This window comes from Mustelus asterias, unplaced genomic scaffold (assembly GCF_964213995.1).
Source record: "Mustelus asterias unplaced genomic scaffold, sMusAst1.hap1.1 HAP1_SCAFFOLD_97, whole genome shotgun sequence".
NCBI lineage: Eukaryota > Metazoa > Chordata > Chondrichthyes > Carcharhiniformes > Triakidae > Mustelus > Mustelus asterias.
Window position 1 is genome coordinate 1,157,289 of NW_027590145.1, and position 24,265 is coordinate 1,181,553.

The 24,265-nt window shown below is 56.6% G+C and overlaps 1 protein-coding gene across 1 annotated transcript; it reads left to right on the top strand.

The window, feature by feature from the left end:
- Positions 1-10,372: 10,372 nt before the first annotated feature.
- Positions 10,373-24,044, top strand: eif1ad (eukaryotic translation initiation factor 1A domain containing). The gene is made up of 6 exons (XM_078202807.1): positions 10,373-10,761; positions 12,545-12,675; positions 18,273-18,381; positions 19,945-20,053; positions 21,694-21,735; positions 23,254-24,044. The coding sequence occupies exons 2-6, from the start codon at positions 12,589-12,591 to the stop codon at positions 23,393-23,395; spliced, it is 489 nt and encodes a 162-aa protein (XP_078058933.1). The 5' UTR covers positions 10,373-10,761; positions 12,545-12,588; the 3' UTR covers positions 23,396-24,044.
- Positions 24,045-24,265: the final 221 nt, after the last annotated feature.

Below are 24,265 nucleotides of genomic sequence, written 5' to 3' on the forward strand. Positions count from 1 at the left end.
GGGGGGGGGGGGGGGGGGGGGGGGGGGGGGGGGGGGGGGGGGGGGGGGGGGGGGGGGGGGGGGGGGGGGGGGGGGGGGGGGGGGGGGGGGGGGGGGGGGGGGGGGGGGGGGGGGGGGGGGGGGGGGGGGGGGGGGGGGGGGGGGGGGGGGGGGGGGGGGGGGGGGGGGGGGGGGGGGGTGTAGATATGATGAGATTATCACCCCACACACACACACCCCACCCCACACACACACACCCCACCCCACACACACACACCCCAAACACACACACCCCACCCCACACACACACACCCCACCCCACACACACACACCCCACCCCACACACACACACCCCACCCCACACACACACACCCCACCCCACACACACACACCCCACCCACACACACACACCCCACCCCACACACACACACCCCACCCCACACACACACACCCCACCCCACACACACACACCCCACCCCACACACACACACCCCACCCCACACACACACACCCCACCCCACACACACACACCCCACCCCACACACACCCCACCCCACACACACACACCCCACCCCACACACACACACCCCACCCCACACACACACACACACCCCACCCCACACACACACACCCCACCCCACACACACACACACACCCCACCCCACACACACACACCCCACCCCACACACACACACCCCACCCCACACACACACACCCCACCCCACACACCCCACCCCACACACACACACCCCACCCCACACACCCCACCCCACACACACCCCCCCCACCCCACACACACACACCCCACCCCACACACACACACCCCACCCCACACACACACACCCCACCCCACACACACACCCCACCCCACACACACACACCCACCCCACACACACCCACCCCCACACACACACCCCACCCCACACACACACACCCCACCCCACACACACACACCCCACCCCACACACACACACCCCACCCCACACCCACACACCCCACCCCACACACACACCCCACCCCACACACACACACCCCACCCCACACACACACACCCCACCACACACACACACACCCCACCACACACACCCCACCACACACACACACACCCCACCACACACACACACACCCCACCACACACACACACACCCCACCACACACACACACACACCCCACCACACACACACACACCCCACCACACACACCCCACCCCACACACACACACCCCACCCCACACACACACACCCCACCCCACACACACACACCCCACCCCACACACACACACCCCACCCCACACACACACACCCCACCCACACACACACACCCCACCCCACACACACACACCCCACCCCACACACCCCACCCCACACACACACACCCCACCCCACACACACACACCCCACCCCACACACACACACCCCACCCCACACACACACACCCCACCCCACACACACACACACCCCACCCCACACACACACACACCCCACCCCACACACACACACCCCACCCACACACACCCCACCCCCCACACCCCCCACACACACCCCACCCCCCACACACACCCCACCCCCCACACACACCCCACCCCCCCCACACACCCCCCACCCCCCACCCCCCACACACACCCCCCACCCCCCACACACACCCCCCACACACACCCCCCACCCCCCACACACACCCCCCACCCCCCACACACACCCCCCACCCCCCCACACACACCCCCCACCCCCCACACACACCCCCCACCCCCCACACACACCCCCCACCCCCCACACACACCCCCCACCCCCCACACACACCCCCCACCCCCCACACACACCCCCCACCCCCCACACACACCCCCACCCCCCACACACACCCCCCACCCCCCACACACACCCCCCACCCCCCACACACACCCCCCACCCCCCACACACACCCCCCACCCCCCACACACACCCCCCACCCCCCACACACACCCCCCACCCCCCACACACACCCCCCACCCCCCACACACACCCCCCACCCCCCACACACACCCCCCACCCCCCACACACACCCCCCACCCCCCACACACACCCCCCACCCCCCACACACACCCCCCACACACACCCCACCCCACACACACAGCCACAAATCAGAAAGGAATCCTGGCCGCAGCAGGATGCCAATTGGTGGCACAGCGGGTTAGCGCTGCTGCCCTCTTTTTTAGGTCAAACCAAATAAACAAACTCAGATTAAATCAGGACAAAGTAAAAGGGGCAGCTCCCAAAAGGAGGGGGAAACAACAGCCTGAACAAAAATCAAAGTACAAAGGAAACTTAAAAACATCAAATTAAAATGTGATTGTTAGTCTTTTTCAGCACCAGGGACCCGGGTTCGATTCCCGGCTCGGGTCACTGTCTGTGCGGAGTCTGCACGTTCTCCCCGTGTCTGCGTGGGTTTCCTCCGGGTGCTCCGGTTTCCTCCCACAGTCCGAAAGACGTGCTGGTTAGGGTGCTAAATTCTCCCTCGGTGTAACCCGAACAGGAGTGCGGCGACTAGGGGATTTTCACAGTAACTTCATTGCAGTGTTAATGCAAGCCTTACTTGTGACACTGATAAACGGTGGGTGTACCAATGCCTTCAGACTGTGGCGATTAAAGGCGGCTCACCCACCACCTTCCCAGGGGCCGGCTCAGCGGATCGCATCCTCCCCGGTGACCAGAGCTCTACGGAGGGTTTAAACAGTTCGAGCCGTAACCTCCCAACTCCTTTACGAGCCCCCAGAATAGGAACGTACCTCATTCCTCTGTGTGGCTACGTGTGATGCTACCTTCGGGGTCCCGTGGACATGAACTGCAAGGTCCCCCTACACTTCAGGTGTCCTACCATTTACAACATGGAAAGTTGCTAACTTGCGGTCACAGTGCAGAAGGTGGCCATTCAGCCCATTGAACCTGCACTGCTAGCTCCATCTCCACAACCCCAGTTATTTATCCTGCTGAACCCCTAATTTACACATCTTGGGACACTAAGGGGCAATTTAGCCTGGCCAATCCACCTAACCTGCATGTCTTTCGGACTGTGGGAGGAAACCGGAGCACCCGGTGGAAACCCACGCAGACACGAGGAAAATGTGCAGACTCCACACAGACAGTGACCCGAGCCGGGAATCGTACCCGGGTCCCTGGCGCTGTGAGGCAGCAGCGCTAACCCACTGTGCCACCAAGTTGCCCAGTTGTAGTATTTTGGTCGTTCCCTTGGCAATGACCATCCCCAAAGAGAATCTAATCACCTCCCCCTTTGACGTTCAATTGCACTTCCCATTGCAGAACCCCCAATGGAGGGTTACCAGAAACTGGACCCAGACATATACAAGAGCAGGTCAGAGGCTGGGAATCCTGCGGAGAGTAACTCACCTCCTGACTCCCCCCCCAAAGCCTGTCCACTGGGAATCCTGCGGAGAGTAACTCACCTCCTGACTCCCCCCAAAGCCTGTCCACTGGGAATCCTGCGGAGAGTAACTCACCTCCTGACTCCCCCCCCAAAGCCTGTCCACTGGGAATCCTGCGGAGAGTAACTCACCTCCTGACTCCCCCCCCCAAAGCCTGTCCACCATCTACAAGGACACAAGTCAGGACTGCGATGGAACACTCTCCACTTGCCTGGATGAGTGCGGCTCCCAACAACACTCGAGAAGCTCGACACCATCCAGGACAAAGCAGCCCCGCTCGATCGACACGCTAACCACAAACACTCACTCCCTCCACCACCGACGCACAGTGGCAGCAGTGTGTACCATCTACAAGATGCACTGCAGCGACTCGCCAAGGCTCCTTCAACAGCACCTTCCAAACCTGCCACCTCTACCACCTAGAAGGACAAGGCGGGGGGCAGCAGACACATGGGGAACACCCCCACCTGCAAGTTCCCCCCTCCGAGCCACTCACCATCCCGACTTGGAAATATATCGGCTGTTCCTTCACTGTGGCTGGGGTCAAAATCCTGGAACTCCCTCCCTAACAGCACTGTGGGTGTACCTACGCCACACACAGGGACTGACTGATGTCCAATCACAATCCTGGAACTCCCTCCCTAACAGCACTGTGGGTGTACCTACACCACACACGGGTCTGACTGATGTCCAATCACAATCCTGGAACTCCCTCCCTAACAGCACTGTGGGTGTACCTACACCACACACGGGTCTGACTGATGTCCAATCACAATCCTGGAACTCCCTCCCTAACAGCACTGTGGGTGTACCTACACCACACACGGGGACTGACTGATGTCCAATCACAATCCTGGAACTCCCTCCCTAACAGCACTGTGGGTGTACCTACACCACACACGGGTCTGACTGATGTCCAATCACAATCCTGGAACTCCCTCCCTAACAGCACTGTGGGTGTACCTACGCCACACACAGGGACTGACTGATGTCCAATCACAATCCTGGAACTCCCTCCCTAACAGCACTGTGGGTGTACCTACACCACACACGGGTCTGACTGATGTCCAATCACAATCCTGGAACTCCCTCCCTAACAGCACTGTGGGTGTACCTACACCACACACGGGTCTGACTGATGTCCAATCACAATCCTGGAACTCCCTCCCTAACAGCACTGTGGGTGTACCTACACCACACACGGGGACTGACTGATGTCCAATCACAATCCTGGAACTCCCTCCCTAACAGCACTGTGGGTGTACCTACACCACACACGGGTCTGACTGATGTCCAATCACAATCCTGGAACTCCCTCCCTAACAGCACTGTGGGTGTACCTACACCACACACGGGGACTGACTGATGTCCAATCACAATCCTGGAACTCCTTTCCTAACAGCACTGTGGGTGTACCTACACCACACACGGGGACTGACTGATGTCCAATCACAATCCTGGAACTCCTTCCCTAACAGCACTGTGGGTGTACCTACACCATGGGGACTGCAGCGGGTTCAAGATGGCGGCTCACCCACCACCTTCTCAAGGGGGTAATTAGGGATGGAGGGGGGGTAAATACTGGCCCGGCCAGTGAGGCCCACACCCCGGGAACAATTAAAAACATATCTAGACCTCCCTTCCTCACTTTCCCCATGATCTGCAAGCTTCCTAATCCTCTCCATGCAAGAGCAGCTGGGGTCCAGAACTCATCCCTGCAACAGAGGTTAACCCCTGTGATGTTAGTCATAGAATCCCGACAGTGCAGAAGGCCATTCGGTCCATCGAGTCTGTGCCAACCACAATCCCACCCAGGCCCTATTCCCATAGCCCCACATATTTACCCGTTAACCCCTCTGACCTACGCATCCCAGGACACTAAGGGGCAATTTAGCATGACCAATCCACCTAACCTACACATCTTTGGACACTAAGGGACAATTTAACATGGCCAATCCACCTAACCTACACATCTTTGGACACTAAGGGACAATTTAACATGACCAATCCACCTAACCTACACATCTTTGGACACTAAGGGACAATTTAACATGGCCAATCCACCTAACCTGCACATCTTTGGACACTAAGGGACAATTTAACATGACCAATCCACCTAACCTACACATCTTTGGACACTAAGGGACAATTTAACATGGCCAATCCACCTAACCTACACATCTTTGGACACTAAGGGACAATTTAGCATGGCCAATCCACCTAACCTACACATCTTTGGACACTAAGGGGAAATTTAGCATGGCCAATCCACCTAACCTGCACATCTTTCAGACTGTGGGAGGAAACCGGAGCACCCGGAGGAAACCCACGCAGTCACAGGGAGAACGTGCAAACTCCACACAGACAGTGACCCAAGCCAGGAATCAAACCCGGGTCCCTGGCGCTGTGAGGCAGCAGTGCTAACCACTGTGCTGCAATAATGTGTCTTTAAGAATTTAAAAAAATGTTCTCTGCAGTTAAGCAGCTTTGTTATTTTTTTTAAAAACTGTCTGCTAGAAGTCCTTTCATTGCTGCTTCAATGGACTGTTTACTTATTCTTAATCTGGGTGTAAAGTACAAACTTGGAATTTACAACTGGATGGCAGGTCATGTGTTTTGGAGAGTTTTTCCCCCCTCTCTTCATAGAGAATTCCATTTAGGCTGCAGTTTTAGTTTAGAAGGTGTTTGGACATCAGACTGAAAGCTGTGTTTCTCTCTCTCCCTGGGATTGGAAATTCTGCTGGCTAGCCGGAAGCAAGGTTTATAAAATGATGACGGGGATAGATAGAGTGAACGTTCAAAGACTATTTCCTCGGGTGGATGGAGCTATTACAAGAGGGCATAACTATAGGGTTCGTGGTGGGAGATACAGGAAGGATATCAGAGGTAGGTTCTTTACGCAGAGAGTGGTTGGGGTGTGGAATGGACTGCCTGCAGTGATAGTGGAGTCGGACACTTTAGGAACATTTAAGCGGTTATTGGATAGGCACATGGAGCACACCAGGATGATAGGGAGTGGGATAGCTTGATCTTGGTTTCAGATAAAGCTCGGCACAACATCGTGGGCCGAAGGGCCTGTTCTGTGCTGTACTGTTCTATGTTCTAGCCTTCCTGCAGTGAAAATTCTGCTCTTGGTGGTTTGCTAGCTAGTACCTAGAGTCTCTCTCTCTCTCCCTGGTGTTTTGGGAAGCGGTTCTGACTTCCAAGCTTGTGTGTGTATCAAGAGAACTGGAGCATTCAACCAAAGGACTAAGCTCCAGCATCACGTGAGCATTGGTATTTTCTGTGCTAAACTTGCGGCAAGGGTTTTGTTTGGTTGGAACATCATCAATATCCCACTGTTGACATTGATTTTGGGGCAACACAGTGGGTTAGCGCTGCTGCCTCTCAGCGCCAGGGACCCCGTTTCGATTCCTGGCCGGAGTCACTCTCTGTGCAGAGTTTACACGTCTCTCCCTGTATCTGCGTGGGTTTCCTCCGGGTGCTCTGGTTTCCTCCCACAGTCCGAAAGTAGTGTGGGTTCGGGTGACTGGCCACGCCAGTGGTTAACACTGCTGCCCTCTTTTTAGGTCAAACCAAGTAAACAAACTCAGATTAAATCAGGACAAAGTAAAAGGGGCAGCTCCCCAAAAAGGAGGGGGAACAGCCCGAACAGAAATCAAAGTACAAAGGAAACTTAAAAACATCAAATTAAAATGTGATTATTAGGGTCAATAATGCACCCCGACCCCTGCGGTGCCCAGCGGGCGCGGAAAGCGTCAACCGCGCCCGTGGACACCACATGCACTCTCTCCAGGGACACCTGGCCGCGAACGTAGCCGCGGTAGAGGGGCAGACAGTCAGGATGGACGGCCCCCTCGATCGCCCGCTGCCTGGACCTGTAAATGGCGCGTTTCGCCAGGAGCAGGTCCACGAGGAGGTCGCCATCCCGACCCTCCCCTCTCCGCACCGGGTGTCCGTAGATCAGGAGCGTGGGACTGAAGTGCAAACAAAACATCAATAAAAGGTTCTTTAGAAAAAACATAAAGGGAGTGCAGCCTAAGACACACAACATAGACATGGTCCACGGACTCCACAAGGCCGCAGAAAGGGGCAAGCTTCGGAGCCCGTGAACTCTACGGTTGTGAGGAACTGCTGCGTGCATCACCCTCCACCCCAGGTCCCCGACGTAATTGGGGGAGATCCCTCCGTAGAGGGTTGCAAAGCTTTGGGCTACACTCGAGTTACTGATCTGAATTATAACACACCACAAATGCATTGGCCGGGAAGAAAGCTGGTGCCCCATCACCTACCCTGTCAAACCCCTGATCTTCAAGCCTTCTCCCGAGGGCCTCTCCGATTCCCGCTAGGCACTTAACAGACTTCTCCCCCATGGGTTCAGCCACAAAGTCCCGGTGTTTCTGTGAGGTTGTCATCGTGCTGTCCTGGAACATTAACACAAAGCACACGGAATCAGAACTATCCCCGTCAAGTCAGCCAGTTACACCACCCACTAACCGAGGGAGTTCCCAAAGTCAAACTCAGCGTATCGGCACCTCCGTGAACATTCCTCTTGCTCAATTCGAGGAATGAGGTGGGGCTCAAACCCACAGTCTAACCCTGTGATGGGAGTGCGGCACGCTAAGATAATCCACCTGGCCAGCCTCACTGCCTCAGGAACCCGTTTGGGTTCGTCCAGAACCTGCTACGGGGAAGCGAATCACCCGGGAGGCTCGGTCAAAAGTAAAGCTAAACAAGGGGCCACTGCCCCCTCCCCCCAAAAAAAACCCATCATCTTCCCCCAACCCACACACAAAAACCCACAACCTCCCTCCCACCCACCCCTAAACTGCCCTCCAGACCTCTCCCTCCCCCCACCCACCCCACCCTTTTCCCAGCTATTCAACTGCAGCAGGCTGCAGTGTCTGAAGGCAGCGGGGGTGGTAAATGGGGCTGGAAAAAAGTTTATCGTTTATTTATTAGCGTCACAAGTAAGGCTGACATTAACACCGCGATGAAGTCACTGTGAAAATCCCCCTAGCTGCCGCACGCACTCCGGAGACTGTTCGGGCAACACCGAGGGAGAATTTAGCACGGCCGATCCACCCGAACCAGCATTGGAAATTGGTGGTTGGGGGGGGGGGTGGACCCAGGGGGAAGCTGGGGAGGGGGCTGAGGAGAGGAGAAGGGGGGGAGGGGGGTGAGGAGAGGAGAAGGGGGGGGAGGGGGGTGAGGAGAGGAGAAGGGGGTGAGGGGGGGGTGAGGAGAGGGGGGTGAGGGGGGGGTGAGGAGAGGAGAAGCTGGGGGGGTGGGGAGAGGAGAAGCTGGGGGGGTGGGGAGAGGAGAAGCTGGGGGGGGGGGGGTGGGGAGAGGAGAAGCTGGGGGGGGGGGGGTGGGGAGAGGAGAAGCTGGGGGGGGGGGGTGGGGAGAGGAGAAGCTGGGGGGGGGGTGGGGAGAGGAGAAGCTGGGGGGGGGGTGAGGAGAGGAGAAGCTGGGGGGGGGGTGGGGAGAGGAGAAGCTGGGGGGGGGGTGGGGAGAGGAGAAGCTGGGGGGGGGTGGGGAGAGGAGAAGCTGGGGGGGGGGTGGGGAGAGGAGAAGCTGGGGGGGGGGTGGGGAGAGGAGAAGCTGGGGGGGGGGGGGGGAGAGGAGAAGCTGGGGGGGGGGGGGGGAGAGGAGAAGCTGGGGGGGGGGGGGAGAGGAGAAGCTGGGGGGGGGGGAGAGGAGAAGCTGGGGGGGGGGGAGAGGAGAAGCTGGGGGGGGGGGGAGAGGAGAAGCTGGGGGGGGGGGGGAGAGGAGAAGCTGGGGGGGGGGGGGGGAGAGGAGAAGCTGGGGGGGGGGGGGGGAGAGGAGAAGCTGGGGGGGGGGGGGAGAGGAGAAGCTGGGGGGGGGGGGAGAGGAGAAGCTGGGGGGGGGGGGAGAGGAGAAGCTGGGGGGGGGGGGGAGAGGAGAAGCTGGGGGGGTGGGGAGAGGAGAAGCTGGGGAGGGGGGTGGGGAGAGGAGAAGCTGGGGGGGGGTGAGGAGGAGAAGCTGGGGGGGGGGGGTGAGGAGGAGAAGCTGGGGGGGGGGGGGATGGGCAGGGGGTGGACATTAACCAGGCATCTCCTTCCAAGCCGCCACCCAAAAAAAACACTCACCCCCCCTTTTTTCTCCCCCAGGCTATTCAACCACAGCAGGCTGCACAGTGACCAAAGGGGGGGGGGAAAGGGGTGTCGATGCTCTGATCTCCGCTCCATCTCCCTCAGCCCAGTGGGTTCGCACTGCTGCCTCACAGTGCCAGGGACCCGGGTTCGATTCCCGGCTTGGGTCACTGTCTGTGTGGAGTCTGCACGTTCTCCCCGTGTCTGCGTGGGTTTCCTCCGGGTGCTCCGGTTTCCTCCCACAGTCCGAAGGACGTGCTGGTTAGGGTGGATTGGCCGTGCTAAAATGCCCCTTAGTGTCAGGGGGATTGATGGGGTAAATGGGTGGGGTTACGGGGATAGGGTCTGGGTGGGATCGGCGGTACTAAATTCTCCCTGAGTGTAACCCGAACAGGCGCCGGAGTGTGGGCAACTGGGGGATTCTCACAGTAACTTCATTGAGGTGTTAATGTCAGCCTCACTTGCGGCACTGATCAATAACCCCCCCCCCCCCCGCGCCCCCCGGTGCGGTCACCAGTTGTTGTTGTTGTTGTTGTTGTTGTCTCTCCTCTCGCGCCCAAAGCCGTTTCCAGTCGCCACTCACCCGCCGTCCCGTCCTTTAAATCCGTCCCCCCGGTCCCCCCGGGCTCCCTCCCCCGCGGCTCCTGCACTTTGGTTCCGCCCTTCACCACCTGCCTCCGACTTGGATCCAAACTGAAACCCCCCCCCGCCCGGCGCCGCGCGCGGCTGCAGTTTACCGGCGACTCCGCGGATCCCAGAGAACCGGCGCCGCCTCCCCCGGAAATCTGAACCCCCGATTGAAGAGGCGGACCGGAAGTGGGGGGGGGGGGAAGGTGGGGAGAGAGGGACCGGAAATACTGTGGGGGAGGGTGGGGGGGAGGAGTGAAAGGGCGGACCGGATGTGGACGGGGAGCCGGGCTGTGGCAGTGCGAGAGGCGGGAAAAGCCAAAGCCGCAGGTAAAAATGGGCGGACTGGCCGTGCGAGGGACGGGATGTGAAGAGAGAATCGGAAGTGCGAGGGGCGGAACACAAAGGGCGGACCAGAAATGCGACGGGCGGAACATTAAAAGGCGGGCCGGAAGTGCGACGGGCGGAAGATAAAGGGCGGATCGGAAGTCCGACGGGCGGAACATAAAAGGCGGGCCGGAAGTGCGACCAGCGGAAGATAAAGAGCGGACCGGAAGTGCGACGGGCGGAAGACAAAGCGCGGACCGGGACGCTTCCTCAAGCGGTGATGGCGGCGGCTGGCGGCAGGTGGGAGTCTGATGGCGGCGCGGCCGGTGTGGGAGAGGCGAGGGGAGGCTCCTGAACCCCGGGGGCGGCCTCTCCCTCCCCCCGGGGGCTGAGAGCCGGGATTTTACCAACGGGTTTTTTTAAAATCCAAATCCCAACCTGGGCTATTCGACTGCGGAATGCCTCACCCATCCCCTTTTTTAGACCCAGGGACAGAATGAGGCCACTCGGCCCATCGAGTCTGCTCCGCCATTCAATCATGGTTGATATTTTTCTCATCCCCATTCTCCTGCCTTTTCCCCATAACCCCTGATCCCCTTATTAATCAAGAACCTATCTATCTCTGTCTTAAAGACACTCAATGACCCGGCCTCCACAGCCTTCTGCGGCAAAGAGTTCCACAGATTCACCACTCTCTGGCTGAAGAAATTCCTCCCAATCTCTGTTTTAAACGATCGTCCCTTTAGCCTGAGGCTGTGCCCTCTGGTTCTAGTTTTTCCTACTCGTGGAAACATCCTCTCCACGTCCACTCTATCCAGGCCTCGCAGTATCCTGTAAGTTTCAATAAAATCCCTCCCTCATCCTTCTAAACCCCAACGAGTACAGACCCAGAGTCCTCAACCGTTCCTCATACGACAAGCTCTTCATTCCAGGGAATCATTCTTGTGAACCTCCTCTGGACCCTTTCCAAGGCCGGCACATCCTTCCTTAGATACGGGGCCCAAAACTGCTCCCAATACTCCAAATGGGGTCTGACCAGAGCCTTATACAGCCTCAGAAGTACATCCCTGCTCTTGTATTCTATTTTATTTAAAGTTTTTATTTATTAGTGTGACAAGTCAGCTTACATTAACACTGCGATGAAGTTACTGTGAAATTCCCCTAGTCGCCCACACTCCGGCGGCTGTTCAGGTCAATCCACCCTAACAAGCACATCTTTCAGACGGTGGGAGGAAACCGGAGCACCCGGAGGAAACCCACGCAGACACGGGGGGAGAACGTGCAAACTCCGCACAGACAGTGACCCAAGCCGGGTATCAAACCCGGGTCCCTGGCGCTGTGAGGCAGCGGTGCTAACCCACTGTGCTAGCGTGCACCCCATAGATAGCGACTGTAGGAGAATGTGGGGGGAGGGTGAGAAGCTGAGGCCAACTGAAGTCTGAAGAAGTTCTCCCCTCCCCACTGGGACAGTTTAAATTAAAATCGGAATCAAAAATTAATTCATCACCAGAAGACTGGGAACAGGGAGAGGCCATTCAGCCCCTCGAGTCTCGGGTGGCACAGTGCTGTGCCACTGCTGCGTCACGGTGCCAGGGACCCGGGTTCAATTAACCATCCTTGTTATTCGCTTCTGGTTGGACCATTCCCGATGCCTGGTGTGGAGAATTAAGGCAAGGATCGTGCAAGGAGTGGGCAATTCACCGCTTCACCATTTAAAATGATCACGGCTGATCTCTCCCTGGTCTGAAGTCCACTTTCCTGCCTGCTCCCCATAGCCCTTCTTATTTGATTTGATTATTGTTGCATGTACTGCAATGCAGTGAAAAATTACTTACACGGCGGGTGTTGGGTGCCTGGAACTCGCTGCCAGGGGAGGGAGTGGAAGCAGATATGATAGTGACTTTTAAGGGGCGTCTGGACAAATACATGAATAGGATGGGAATAGAGGGATACGGTCCCCGGAAGGGTAGGGGGTTTTAGTTAAGCCGGGCAGCATGGTCGGTGCAGGCTTGGAGGGCCGAAGGGCCTGTTCTTGTGCTGTAATTTTCTTTGTTCTTGTTCATGTTGCCTTCGCTTCCTGCAGGTTTTCACTGGACTCCTAGCTGAAAGAGTTCCCCAGAGCCCAAGATGTCCCAGGCGACAAAGAGGAAACACGTGGTCAAGGAGGTATTGGGTGATTACGAGCCCCCCTCTGAGAAGCAGCAAATAGTGCGGGTAAGGAGGTACCCAGTTCGGGTCCAGTTGCCCACCAGCTCATCGGTAACACGAGGCACAACCTTAGTCTCCACACTGACTCTCACTGGGGTACGGGTTCCACACACACTGACTCTCACTGGGGTACGGGTTCCACACACACTGACTCTCACTGGGGTACGGGTCCCACACACACTGACTCACACTGGGGTACGGGTTCCACACACACACTGACTCTCACTGGGGTACGGGTTCCACACACACACTGACTCTCACTGGGGTACGGGTTCCACACACACTGACTCTCACTGGGGTACGGGTCCCACACACACTGACTCTCACTGGGGTACGGGTCCCACACACACTGACTCTCACTGGGGTACGGGTCCCACACACACTGACTCTCACTGGGGTACGGGTCCCACACACACTGACTCTCACTGGGGTACGGGTTCCACACACACTGACTCTCACTGGGGTACGGGTTCCACACACACTGACTCTCACTGGGGTACGGGTTCCACACACACTGACTCTCACTGGGTACGGGTTCCACACACACTGACTCTCACTGGGGTACGGGTTCCACACACACTGACTCTCACTGGGGTACGGGTCCCACACACACTGACTCTCACTGGGGTACGGGTTCCACACACACTGACTCTCACTGGGGTACGGGTTCCACACACACTGACTCTCACTGGGGTACGGGTCCCCCACACACTGACTCTCACTGGGGTACGGGTCCCCACACACTGACTCTCACTGGGGTACGGGTCCCACACACACTGACTCTCACTGGGGTACGGGTCCCACACACACTGACTCTCACTGGGGTACGGGTCCCACACACACTGACTCTCACTGGGGTACGGGTTCCACACACACTGACTCTCACTGGGGTACGGGTTCCACACACACTGACTCTCACTGGGGTACGGGTTCCACACACACTGACTCTCACTGGGGTACGGGTCCCACACACACTGACTCTCACTGGGGTACGGGTCCCACACACACTGACTCTCACTGGGGTACGGGTTCCACACACACTGACTCTCACTGGGGTACGGGTTCCACACACACTGACTCTCACTGGGGTACGGGTTCCACACACACTGACTCTCACTGGGGTACGGGTTCCACACACACTGACTCTCACTGGGGTACGGGTCCCACACACACTGACTCTCACTGGGGTACGGGTTCCACACACACTGACTCTCACTGGGGTACTGGTTCCACACACACTGACTCTCACTGGGGTACGGGTCCCCCACACAGACTCTCACTGGGGTACGGGTCCCCCACACACTGACTCTCACTGGGGTACGGGTCCCACACACACTGACTCTCACTGGGGTACGGGTCCCACACACACTGACTCTCACTGGGGTACGGGTCCCACACACACTGACTCTCACTGGGGTACGGGTTCCACACACACTGACTCTCACTGGGGTACGGGTCCCACGCACACTGACTCTCACTGGGGTACGGGTCCCACACACACTGACTCTCACTGGGGTACGGGTTCCACACACACTGACTCTCACTGGGGTACGGGTCCCACACACACTGACTCTCACTGGGGTACGGGTTCCACACACACTGACTCTCACTGGGGTACGGGTCCCACGCACACTGACTCTCACTGGGGTACGGGTCCCACACACACTGACTCTCACTGGGGTACGGGTCCCACACACACTGACTCTCACTGGGGTACGGGTCCCACACACACACTGACTCTCACTGGGGTACGGGTTCCGCACACACTGACTCTCACTGGGGTTGCGGGTCCCACACACACTGACTCTCACTGGGGTACGGGTCCCACACACACTGACTCTCACTGGGGTACGGGTTCCACACACACTGACTCTCACTGGGGTACGGGTCCCACACACACTGACTCTCACTGGGGTACGGGTTCCACACACACTGACTCTCACTGGGGTACGGGTTCCACACACACTGACTCTCACTGGGGTACGGGTTCCACACACACTGACTCTCACTGGGGTACGGGTCCCACACACACTGACTCTCACTGGGGTACGGGTTCCACACACACTGACTCTCACTGGGGTACGGGTCCCACACACACTGACTCTCACTGGGGTACGGGTTCCACACACACTGACTCTCACTGGGGTACGGGTTCCACACACACTGACTCTCACTGGGGTACGGGTTCCACACACACTGACTCTCACTGGGGTACGGGTCCCACACACACTGACTCTCACTGGGGTACAGTGCCATGTGTGTACACTGTAAGATTTAGTCCATTATCTTATTTGAGACGCATAATAAAACACAAAGCTCAGAATGAACAGGTAGGGGGAAACTTACAATGTTGTTTGTCGAACCTCGCCTCCTGTGTGGGACTTTATCGAAATCCTTCTGCAAATCTGTATGCACCACTTCCACCGGCTCCCCCTTGTCTGTTCTGCTAATTGCATCCTCAAAAAAAAACTTCCTCATTTAAAAACCCCCGACAGGTTTTTCAAGTGGGATTTCCCTTTTATCAGTCTGTGTTGACTCAGAGAAACTATAAGCAGGAGGAGGCCATTCAGCCCTTCCACCCTGCTCCCCCATTCATTTTGATCATGGCTGATCATCAAATTCAATATCCTGATCCCCCCCCATTGAACCTACACCAACAACAATCACACCCAGGCCCTCTCCCCGCCCCCTCCATATCCCTCGATCCCTTTAGCCCCGAGAGCGATATCTAATTCCTTCCTGAAATCGCACAATGTTTTGGCCTCAACTACTTTCTGTGGGAGTGAATTCCACCGCTCTCTGGGTGAAGAAATTTCTCCTCACCTCAGTCCTAAAAGGTTTACCCCCTTATCCTCAAACTATGACCCCCTAGTTCTGGACTCCCCCCACCATCGGGAACATTCTTTCTGAATCCACCCTGTCTAACCCTGTTAGAATTTTATAAGTTTTTCTGAGATCCCCTCTCACTCTTCGAAACTCCAGTGAATATAATCCTCACCGATTTAGTCTCTTCTCATATGACAGAACCGCTGCGCTCCCTCTATAGCAAGGACATCCTTCCTCAGATAAGGAGACCAAAACTGCGCACAATACTCCAGGTGTGGCCTCACCAACACCCTGTACAATTGCAGCAAAACATCCCTATCCCTATACTCAAATCCTCTCGCTATGAGGCCAACATACCGTTTGCCTTCTTTACTGCCTGCTGTACCTGCGCGCTTACTCTCAGCGACTGATGCACGAGGACTCCAAGGTCTCGCTGAGTATCCGCCTCTCTCAATTTACACCCATTCAAAGAACAATCTGTCTTCCTATTATTGCTCCCAAAGTGGATAACCTCACATTGATCCACATTATGCTGCATCTGCCGTGCCGATACCCACTCACTCAGCCTGTCCAAATCACGCTGAAGCATCTCTGCATCCTCCTCACAGCTCACCCTCCCACCCAACTTTGTATCATCTGCAAATTTGGAGATAATACATTCAGTTTCCTCTTCCAAATCATTAATAATGTGAACAGTTGGGGTCCTCGCCCAGATCCCTGCGGAACCCCACTAGTCACTGACTGCCAATCAGAAAAAGACCCATTTATGCCAACTCTGCCCAAACCTACCATTATTTTTTGAAGTGCTCAGTTATCACATTCTTTAAGTTTAAAGTTTGTTTATTAGTGTCACAAGTAACATAGAACAGTACAGCACAGAACAGTACAGCACAGAACAGTACAGCACAGAACAGGCCCTTCGGCCCACGATGTTGTGCCGAGCTTTATCTGAAACCCAGATCAAGCTATTTCCTCCCTATCATCCTGGTGTGCTCCATGTGCCTATCCAATAGCTTCTTAAATGTTCCTAAAGTTTCTGACTCCACTATCCCTGCAGGCAGTCCATTCCACACCCCAACCACTCTCTGAGTAAAAAACCTACCTCGGACATACTTCCTATATCTACCACCACGAACCCTATAGTTATGCCCCCTCGTTACTGCTCCATTCACCCGAGGAAATAGTCTTTGAACGTTCACTCTATCTATCCCCCTCATCATCTTATAAACCTCTATCAAGTCTCCTCTCAACCTCCTCCGCTCCAAAGAGAAAAGCCCAAGTTCCCTCAACCTTTCCTCATAAGACCTACCCTCCAAACCAGGCAGCATCCTGGTAAATCTCCTCTGCACTCTTTCCAGTGTCTCCACATCCTTCTTGTAGTGAGGTGACCAGAACTGCACACAATATTCCAAATGTGGTCTCACCAAGGTCCTGTGCAGTTGCAGCATAACCCCACGGCTCTTAAACTCAAACCCCCTGTTAATGAACGCCAACACACTATAGGCCTTCTTCACGGCTCTATCCACTTGAGTGGCAACCTTCAGAGATCTATGGATATGAACCCCAAGATCTCTCTGTTCCTCCACATTCTTCAGAACCCTACCTTTGACCCTGTAATCCACATTTAAATTTGTCCTACCAAAATGAATCACGTTAACACTACAATGAAGTTACTGTGAAAATCCCCTAGTCGCCACACTCCGGTGCCTGTTCGGGTAACACTGAGGGAGAATTTGGCACCCTAACCAGCATGTCTTTTGGACTGCGGGAGGAATCCGGAGCACCCGGAGGAAACCCACGCAGATACGGGGAGAACGTGCAGACTCCGCACAGACAGTGACCCAAGCTGGGAATTGAACCCGGGTCCCTGGCGCTGTGAGGCAGCAGCGCTAACCCGCTGTGCCTCTGGCATGTGGATTGTAAGGCCCTGGGGATTTCTGAACTTTCAGTCCCCTTGTATCTCCCGTACTACCTTTTGACTAATACCAAGTTCTTTCAGTTCCTTGTTCTAACCAGTCCCTTGCCTCTCTGATATTCCTGGGAGATTTTTTAGTATTTTTCTCTCAAAGCTAAAGTTTATCAGTGTCACAGGTAGGCTTACATTAACGCTGCAATGAAGTTACTGTGGAAATCCCCCAGTCGCCACACTCCGCCGCCAGTTCGGGTAACACAGAGGGAGAACTTAGCACCCTAACCAGCACGTCTTTCGGACTGTGGGAGGAAACAGGAGGAAACCCATGCAGACATGGGGAGAACGTGCAAACTCCGCACAGACAGTTAAAAGTTTTTTAAAGTTTGTTTATTGGTCACAAGTGAGGCTTACATTAACACTGCAATGAAGTTACTGTGAAATTCCCCCAGTCGCCGCACTCCGGAGCCTGTTCGGGTAACACTGAGGGAGAATTTAGCATGGCCAATGCACTCTAACCACATCTTTCGGACTGTGGGAGGAAACCCACGCAGACACGGGGAGAATGTGCAGATTCCACACGGACAGTGACCCAAGCCCGGGAATCGAACCCGGGTCCCTGGGGCCGTGAGGCAGCCACTGTGCCTCCGTCCTGTGTTATAAATTGTTGATCGTTTGAAATTTGGTATTCTTTTATTTGTCCTGATGAGTGCAGGATGAAAAGCTTCGACAACATGTCTCTTTTTTTCGGCAGTATTCAATTTATTGTCGCCCTCCGGTGCCAGAGCGCTGCCGGGGGGGTGAGATGTTTAAGTCCAGTGTCCATGCACGCCCTCTTGAAAAGATTTCTGTCACCTCCTTCCCGCAGGTGGTGGGAACGCCAGGGAACAACCTTCACGAGGTGGAGACGGCTCAGGGGGAGCGCTTCCTCGCCAGCATGCCCACCAAGTTTCGCAAGAACATCTGGATCAAGCGGGGTACGGGCAGACTCTGTGAACGCGGGCGCGGTCGGTGAACCCCACGGCGCCGTGTGGTGTCCGCAAATTCTGGCAGGGCTGAGGTGTGGGGCGAAGCTCCTTTAACCTGAGGTTGGGCGAGGCAATGGTATGTCAGGGCACAGACTTAATCTGCTCCCCAGCGATCGTGGTTGACTGGCCAATCTCTAGGTGGGGCTAATCCCTGCTGTGATCTTGCTGCCAATGTCTGAATCAAAAGGGGGGAATCTTAAGTCCTAGAGGTTTGCAGTCTGGAAACAGGCCCTTCGGCCCAACTTGTCCATGCCGCCCTTTTCTTTTTAACCCCTAAGCTAGTCCCAATTGCCTGTGTTTGGTCCATATCCCTCTATACCCATCTTACCCATGTAACTCTAAATGCTTTTTAAAAGACAAAATTGTACCCGCCTCTACTACTGCCTCTGGCAGCTCGTTCCAGACACTCACCACCCTCTGTGTGAAAAAATTGTCCCTCTGGACCCTTTTGTGTATCTCCCCCCTCACCTTAAACCTATGCCCTCTAGGTTTAGATTCCCCTACCTTTGGGAAAAGATGTTGACTATCTAGCTGATCTATGCCCCTCATTATTTTATAGACCTCTATAAGATCACCCCTCAGCCTCCTACGCTCCAGAGAAAAAAGTCCCAGTCTATCCAGCCCCTCCTTATAAGTCCTGGTAGCATCCTAGTAAATCTTTTCTGCACTCTTTCTAGTTTAATAATATCCTTTCTATAATAGGGTGACCAGAACTGTACACAGTATTCCAAGTGTGGCCTTACCAATGTCTTGTACAACTTCAACAAGATGTCCCAACCCCTGTATTCAATGTTATGAAACCAAACATGTCGAATGCCTTCTTCACCACTCTGTCATAAGAACTAGGAGCAGGAGCAGGCCATCTGGCCCCTCGAGCCTGCTCCAACATTCAATAAGATCATGGCTGATCTTTTTGTGGACTCAGCTCCACTTACCCGCCCGCTCACCATAACCCTTAATTCCTTTACTGTTCAAAAATCTATCTATCCTTGCCTTAAAAACATTCAATGAGGTAGCCTCAACTGGGCAGGGAATTCCACAGATTCACAACCCTTTGTGTGAAGAAGTTCCTCCTCAACTCAGTCCTAAATCTGCTCCCCCTTTATTTTGAGGCCATGCCCCCTAGTTCTAGTTTCACCCGACAGTGGAAACAACTTCCCTGCTTCTATCTTATCGATTCCCTTCAAAATCTTATATGTTTCTATAAGATTTCCCCTCATTCTTCTGAATTCCAATGAGTATAACCCCAGTCTACTCAATCCCTCCGGACTGGAAAAGTTGACTCTGTTTCTCTCTCCACAGATGCTGCCAGAACGGCTGAGTTTTTTTCTTCTGTTGCGAGATCCAACTTAGCGACTTGGGCTGAGGGGGGAGGGAGGGGTGTTGGGGGAGGGAGGGGTGTGGGGGGGGAGGGAGGGAGGGGTGTGGGGGGGGAGGGAGGGATGTTGGGGGGGGGGGGGGGAAGGTGGTGGTGGTTTAAACCACTGATGTTCTGTCCCTCTCCCCATTCAGGTGACTTCCTGATTGTGGACCCCATTAAAGAAGGGGACAAAGTGAAGGTGGAGATTAATTCCATTCTCTACAAGGAGCACATCAAACAGCTCAGGAACGAAGGACTTTGGTAAGATCGACCGTTTGTGTATCGGAGTGAGGCCCGCATTGCCGCGACTGCTTTGGCCCCTCACTTAGCTAACTGGACAGCGACAGTTGTGGCTGCTTTCGCCCAGACGGATGCCCCAGATCGAGGCGATGAATATCCCCCGGGCAGTTAGGGACTCTGCCCCTCTCATCTTTTCAGGAGTTAGTCCCACAGTGCGGCGCTCCCTCGGCACTGACCCTCCCACAGTGCGGCGCTCCCTCAGCACTGACCCTCCGACTGTGCGGCGCTCCCTCAGCACTGACCCTCCGACTGTGCGGCGCTCCCTCAGCACTGACCCTCCCACAGTGTGGCGCTCCCTCAGCACTGACCCTCCCACAGTGCGGCGCTCCCTCAGCACTGACCCTCCGACAGTGCGGCGCTCCCTCAGCACTGACCCTCCGACAGTGCGGCGCTCCCTCAGCACTGACCCTCCGACAGTGCGGCGCTCCCTCAGCACTGACCCTCCGACAGTGCGGCGCTCCCTCAGCACTGACCCTCCGACAGTGCGGTGCTCCCTCAGCATTGACCCTCCCACAGTGCGGCGCTCCCTCAGCACTGACCCTCCCACAGTGCGACACTCCCTCAGCACTGACCCTCCCACAGTGCGGCACTCCCTCAGCACTGACCCTCCGACAGTGCGGCGCTCCCTCAGCACTGACCCTCCCACAGTGCGGCGCTCCCTCAGCACTGACCCTCCCACAGTGCGGCACTCCCTCAGCACTGACCCTCCCACAGTGCGGCCCTCCCACAGTGCGGCGCTCCCTCAGCACCGACCCTCCCACAGTGCGGCGCTCCCTCAGCACCGACCCTCCCACAGTGCGGCGCTCCCTCAGCACCGACCCTCCCACAGTGCGGCGCTCCCTCAGCACCGACCCTCCCACAGTGCGGCGCTCCCTCAGCACCGACCCTCCCACAGTGCGGCGCTCCCTCAGCACTGACCCTCCCACAGTGCGGCACTCCCTCAGCACTGACCCTCCCACAGTGCGGCGCTCCCTCAGCACTGACCCTCCGACAGTGCGGCGCTCCCTCAGCACTGACCCTCCGACAGTGCGGTGCTCCCTCAGCATTGACCCTCCCACAGTGCGGCGCTCCCTCAGCACTGACCCTCCCACAGTGCGACACTCCCTCAGCACTGACCCTCCCACAGTGCGGCACTCCCTCAGCACTGACCCTCCGACAGTGCGGCGCTCCCTCAGCACTGACCCTCCCACAGTGCGGCGCTCCCTCAGCACTGACCCTCCCACAGTGCGGCACTCCCTCAGCACTGACCCTCCCACAGTGCGGCCCTCCCACAGTGCGGCGCTCCCTCAGCACCGACCCTCCCACAGTGCGGCGCTCCCTCAGCACCGACCCTCCCACAGTGCGGCGCTCGCTCAGCACCGACCCTCCCACAGTGCGGCGCTCACTCAGCACCGACCCTCCCACAGTGCGGCGCTCGCTCAGCACCGACCCTCCCACAGTGCGGCACTCCCTCAGCACTGACCCTCCCACAGTGCGGCGCTCCCTCAGCACTGACCCTCCCACAGTGCGTGTAGGTGTGAGGTGTGGTGAGGGTAATTGTCAGTCTGTGCTGACCGTGTCTCTAATGAATATTCCTTCCTATTCCCCCAACCCCCCTCCAGGCCTGCCAGCTTCTCGGAGCCCGCAGTGGAGAGCGCTGACAGGTGAGTCTCGTGTCTGGAACTGTGCTGATTGGGGCCCCCTTTCCAGGGTGAGCTTCTCCATGTCCCCCCCTCTCTGCCTGGAGCAGGCACTGTCTGGAAAAGCCTCTGTTCCTGTATGAAGTGGCAGCTCTGTCTGCATTTCCAGCTGCCCGGGGGAGGGAGGGGTCACGCTGGGCACTCTGACTCCAGCGCCCCCCCCCCCACCCCCCCTAACTCCGTTCAGCCTGCTGCTGGAGTCCCAGCCCTCTGCCAGTCTGTATGTACCAGGCAGGGGCTGGGCTCTCGGGCAGCCGGGGGGTGGTTAAGTGGACAGAGAGCACTCATTTCCAATGGTCCTCACCCCGTATCTCAGCTCATCAGCTGCTGAAACTCTCATCCCTGCCCTTGTTACCCTCCCGGATTCGACTGTTCCAACTCTCTCCCACCTCTGTAACCCCCCTCCCTATTTCTAACCTCCTCCAGCCCCAACACCCCCTCCCTATCTCTGTAACCTCCTCCAGTCCCTACACCCCCTCCCTATCTCTGTAATCTCCTCCAGTCCCTACACCCCCTCCCTATCTCTGTAACCTCCTCCAGTCCCTACACCCCCTATCTCTGTAACCTCCTCCAGCCCCTACACCCCCTCCCTATCTCTCTCACCTCCTCCAGCCCCGACACCCCTCCTTATCTCTGTAACCTCCTCCAGCCCCTACACCCCCTCCCTATCTCTGTAACCCCCTCCAGCCCCCTACACCCCCTCCCTATCTCTGTAACCTCCTCCAGCCCCCTACACCCCCTCCCTATCTCTGTAACCTCCTCCAGCCCCCTGCACCCCCTCCCTATCTCTGTAACCTCCTCCAGCCCTGACACCCCTCCCTATCTCTGTAACCTCCTCCAGCCCCCTACACCCCTCCCTATTTCTAACCTCCAGCCCCTACACCCCTCCCTATCTCTGTAACCTCCCCCAGCCCCAACACCCCTCCCTATCTCTGTAACCTCCTCCAGCCCCTACAACCCCTCCCTATCTCTGTAACCTCCTCCAGTCCCTACACCCCCTCCCTATCTCTGTAACCTCCTCCAGCCCCTACACCCCCTCCCTATCTCTGTAACCTCCTCCAGCCCCTACACCCCCTCCCTATCTCTGTAACCCTCTACAACTCGCAGAGCTCTGCGCTCCTTCAATTCTGGCCTCTTATCCATCCCCAATTTTATTTGCTCAGTCGCTGTGTGTGTGTGTGTGTGGGTGTGCATGTGGGGGGCGGGGGGAGTGGTCCCTAAGCTCTGGAATTCCCTTCCTCAACCTCGCGGTCTCGCTCCCTCATCCGAGACGGAGCTTTTGGTCGCCTGAACCTAATACCGCCTTGTGGCTTGCGACGGTGTTTTGTTCCATGTCATGACTCCTGTGAACCTCCCCCCTCTTCCCTCCTCCCCTCCCCACTCTTCCCTCCTCCCCTCCCCACTCTTCCCTCCTCCCCCCTCCCCACTCCATGTAAGCTGAGGCCAGTCCCTCACTGTAAATGTGTTGTTCTCGCCTTCCAGTCAGCCGAAGAAAGACCGCAGCAATCAGGGATCCGAGCGGGATTCGGGGGAGGATTCCGAGGATGACAGCGATCTGTTCGTCAATACCAATCGAAGGAATTACGAGTATTCCGAGAGCGAGGAGGATGAGGACGAGGTCTAGAAGTGGGACTTGAAGAATTATCCAAGATGGCGGCTGGATTATTTCTACATGAAGCGTCCAGAGGACAACATCTCCTGCACTTTCTGGAAAGGGACGATTGTTATCTTTGTACGGACCCCCCCCCCCCCCGCTGAATGACTACACCCCCCCCCCCCCCCACCTCTCAATCTTCCTCGCTTAAGGCTGACTCTAGTGGGGCACTGTGGCCCAGAAAGCCACAGACACTGAGCTACGGGTCACTGGACTGAACCCCCAGTCACTCAGCAGTTTGCATATATTTTTGGGCTGTTTCTTCCCCTCCTCCTCCCCCTCTTTGCTTCATTTTTGGGACGGGCGGAATTTAGATCTTGGCTCTTCGACTGGAAGAGGGGGCCACACCAGTCCAACCCCCCTCTGCGCATCCCAAAACCTGCCTGGGGGGGGATTGGAGACGGGTTAAAGTCAAGCGGTGACGGGCCCGGAGGCAGGGGGGTGCGTAACGGGACTGGCGACGGACTGTGAGGTGGAGGTTTGACTGCACCCCTGTGCTGCCTTACCCAGTTGACCAGCCCGAGGCTTTCTTTTGGAGTGTGCCCTCCAGTGAAGGGGAGGAAGGGGAAGAGAAGAGAAATACTGTTCTTGTATAAATAAAAATGGAACAGATGCGGAATGGTTTGTTTTTCTTTCAGGGGGGAGGTGGGTGGAGAGAGAGGGGCTCTTATTAAACTAATCGGAATCAGCTGAGTTTAAGAAAAAGTAAATCAAAGCTGGATTATGAGGAGAGGCTGAGGAGATTGGGTTTGTACTCGTTGGAGTTTAGAAGGATGAGGGGGGATCTTATGGAGACTTATAAGATAATGCGGGGGCTGGATAGGGTGGAGGCGGAGAGAT

Bases quoted from the DNA above. Each gene is read 5' to 3' on its own strand.
- eif1ad (XM_078202807.1), top strand. From the start codon at position 12,589: ATGTCCCAGGCGACAAAGAGGAAACACGTGGTCAAGGAGGTATTGGGT. The intron at 18,382-19,944 runs GTACGGGCAGAC...CTCCCCATTCAG, and splicing joins GAACATCTGGATCAAGCGGG to GTGACTTCCTGATTGTGGAC. The intron at 20,054-21,693 runs GTAAGATCGACC...ACCCCCCTCCAG, and splicing joins CTCAGGAACGAAGGACTTTG to GCCTGCCAGCTTCTCGGAGC.